This window comes from Sinocyclocheilus grahami, unplaced genomic scaffold (assembly GCF_001515645.1).
Source record: "Sinocyclocheilus grahami isolate Dianchi unplaced genomic scaffold, SAMN03320097.WGS_v1.1 scaffold1198.1, whole genome shotgun sequence".
In the NCBI taxonomy this organism is placed as follows: domain Eukaryota; kingdom Metazoa; phylum Chordata; class Actinopteri; order Cypriniformes; family Cyprinidae; genus Sinocyclocheilus; species Sinocyclocheilus grahami.
Window position 1 is genome coordinate 256,006 of NW_015506377.1, and position 3,610 is coordinate 259,615.

The 3,610-nt window shown below is 39.9% G+C and overlaps 1 protein-coding gene across 2 annotated transcripts in view; it reads left to right on the forward strand.

The window, feature by feature from the left end:
• LOC107567927 (SEC14-like protein 1) overlaps positions 1-3,610 on the forward strand; it is a 121,778-nt gene that overhangs the window by 111,161 nt on the left and 7,007 nt on the right. For both annotated transcript variants that reach the window (XM_016253729.1, XM_016253730.1), the window contains exons 14-15: positions 2,836-3,087; positions 3,314-3,492. In XM_016253729.1, the coding sequence (XP_016109215.1) occupies positions 2,836-3,087; positions 3,314-3,492 (431 nt within the window). The remainder of the gene's footprint in view (positions 1-2,835; positions 3,088-3,313; positions 3,493-3,610) is intronic.

Genomic DNA, 3,610 nt, shown 5'->3' on the forward strand with positions numbered 1-3,610 from the left:
TGCTTAAATAAAACAATCGAAAACAAATTTGTTTTTATTTAATTCGTAGCCTAAATTCAACAAGAGGTACTGTACAGTCTTTCCCTACGGTGACGCATTGCTGCCGCACACATATTATTTTTTCCACTCAATTATGTCGTTTTAATGACATCTTTTCTCGTAATAACGAGATATTTTCTCGTTAAAACGACATCTTTTCTCGTTAAAACGACATCTTTTCTCGTAATAACGATTTTCAACAATCTTTTTTTCTGCAAGAAACAAAAAAAAGTCTACTCTTAAAAATAAATAGTTTTACAATATAAAAGAAATATACAATATTATACACGTTTTACAATATAAAAGAAATCATGCAATGCACACACATCAATTTAGTAACCACTGTACAAGTACACACAACCTGCCTTAGTGGGAAGGGTGAGACTGTCTTTCTTTGCAGAGCTTATCAATTCTAGGTGTTATTGGGGACAGGCAAACTCTCAAGTCATCTTCCACATTAAGCCGTGCCCTGTATTTTGTCTTTATTGCCATCATGGCTGAGAAAGATGTCTCACAAAGATATGTTGTTGGGAAAGGCAGCAATATTTTCATGGCCTGAAGAGCAACCTCCTTGTACTCCTTTTCAACCGTGGGCCAAAATTCTGCTGGGCCCTGCATATTAAATCTCATCCTGAGAGTGCGATCACTGGATAATTCCAAAAGTTCATCTTCGGCCTTTCCACTGAGGCCACTGGCCATCAATTGACAAGAAAAGGGATCTCAAACCCAGTCATATTTCTCCATGTCAATGTCTGTGAAGTAGTGACTGAAATGTTCATTCAGTGAGGTGAGGTGACTGGTAATGGTGTTGAGCATGAAGTCCACTCCCATGCAGTTTGTATCCAAAAATTCAGATAGATTTGGAAACATGTCAGTGATGCCTCTTTGTAGTTTATGTACCCACAGGTCCATTTTTCTCCTGAATGCATTTATTTTGTCACTTGCCTCCAATATTGTGGAATAACATCCCTGAATGGACAGATTCAGTCCATTGAGACTACTGAAAATGTCTGCAAGGTAGGCCAGTTTTGCCATCCACTGTTGATCAGAAAAAAACAGTTTTAGATCAGGGTTATGTTCTTTCAAAAATTCATGAAGCTCACGTCTCAATTCGAACACTCGCTCTAAAACCTTTCCACGTGAGAGTCACCGCACCTCTGAATGGAAGAGTAGCCGATCATGAGCTGCCCCCATCTCTGTGCATAGTTTTGCAAAGAGACGTGACTTCAGCGGTCTTGACTTCACGAAGTTGACAGCCGCTACTACTTCTTCCAAAACATCATGCAGGTCGGGTGCCATTGACTTCGATGCAAGTGCTTGACGATGAAGCATACAGTGAGTGGCTGCGATCTTTGGATTTATGGCTTGAATTCACGTGACAACTCCACTCCTGTGCCCAGTCATTGCTGCCGCACCATCAGTGCAAACAGACACACATTTTCCCAACTCAGATGTTCTTCTACCATGAAAGTGTCCAACATTTTGAAAATTTCCTCACCTGTAGCTCTCCCCTCGAGTTCTTTTGAAAATAAAAAATCTTCCATAATTTTACTGTCCCATAAATATCGAACGTACACTAACACCTGTGCAGCGCTGCTAACGTCAGTGCATTCATCAAGCTGAAGCACAAACTGTTCACACAATCGTAATCTTTCGGTCAGTTGAGATTTCACATCAAAAGAGATGTCTTTGATACGACTGCTTACTGTATCGTTGGACAGTGGTATGGATTTAATCTTGTTCGCGGCTTCCTCCCCGACCATCACTCTGCACATATCCACTGCTGCTAGAAGTATTAATTCCTGCTCGATCGTGTGAGGCTTTTTTACATTTGGCTATTCGCAGGGCTGCCAGATACGATGCTTGCTGTGCTTTCTCAGGTATTGTCGAGATGTTAGTCAGTCGTACCTTTTGCTTGATGTATTCTTTCTTTATTTTTCTGGAAAAAATCCTTACTTTTATTCGTATGCTCCGGATGAATTGTTGTGAGATGTCTGTTGAGTTTATATGGTTTCAGCGCTTCAATGGATAAAATCTTCAAGCACAACGTGCACTGTGGTCTACCGTCACTATATAACATAAAGCCATATTTTATGTACGAGTCGTCAAATTTACGCAGTTTCGTTTTTTTCACGCTAGGCTCTTCTGTATTAACCTTCTCAACTGAGACACTGCATCCTCTATCTAAAAACATCCATTTTAAAGAGTCTTGGCATTTATCAGCGTGTTCATGGCTAACCGTTCTGTGCACTAGTACATCAACGGAGTGTTTCCGTAGTGTGCTGCGTATAATTGATATTATTTTTAAATATTTATATATTTTAAATACATCATAGTTTACATAGATTGACAATCCTGATTTACATACAGGTAAAATAATTTTTTATAATAATTTCCTAATCTAGATTCTAGAATTTCTATGCGGCCCCCCTAGCGCCATCTGGTGGCCCCCAGTTTGAGAACCACTAGCGGAAAGCAGGTGACACGAAGCCATCACTCATGATCAAAATACGATTACGTGAGGAAAGAACTATTGCAGACTTTAAACTCTAATAAAAAAAATAAACTGCAGGATTACATGGAGAATTTTTATTTTCTTGCTCAAAACCAATAGATCTTTTTATTGGAATAAATTTAGTGCCCCATTTATGGGCACGGGATTAAATGAAAAACGGCTTCACTTTATGGCCTAACATTATTATATATATTTTTAAAGCAGAATACCACCTACTGGTCAGCAATGAAACTACAGTTTAAGTTAACAAACAATTTCCTTTTTTATATCTCCCCCTTCAGCTACTGATTGAGATCATTGATGCCTCCTCAGTCATCACTTGGGACTTTGATGTATGTAAAGGTGATGTGATCTTCAATATCTATCACTCTAAACGGGCTCCACAGCCGCCTAGGAAAGATCCGCTGGCTACCCATGGCATCACCTCTCCTGCAGGCAACAACGTGCAGCTTATTGATAAATCTTGGCTGCTGGGACAGGACTACAGCATGGTAGAGTCACCCCTCACCTGCAAAGAGGGAGAAAGTGTACAGGTAGGCCTATGTCAGTTACAAGCAGCATCCAGTTTTATGCTGATTGAGTTGTCATAGTAAAGGTTCGTAGTGGTCATACCATACTTTGCTTCTGTACCTTTAAGACTATGTAAATGCCCTCTTTGCGTGTGAGAGAGAGAGTTAAGAGTTGTCTTGAAAATTGCATTCCATCTTTTTTCCTTCCCTTGTTTTAATGACTCTGCCAACATATGTACACACCATTTAGGGTTCACATGTGACGCGATGGCCAGGATTCTATATTTTGCAATGGAAGTTCCACTCTATGCCAGCATGTGCCACTACAAACCTACCCCGGGTGGATGATGTTCTGGCTACTCTGCAGGTGTCCTCTCACAAGTGCAAAGTCATGTACTACACTGAGGTTCTGGGCTCAGAGGACTTTAGGTAAACATACTGAACAGTGCTGAATTGTGTGATATCTATTGTAATCATTTCATCACTGTCTAGTTATTGTCATTTTAAAGGGGTCATATGATGTTGCTAAAAAGAAAATTTTGTGTAT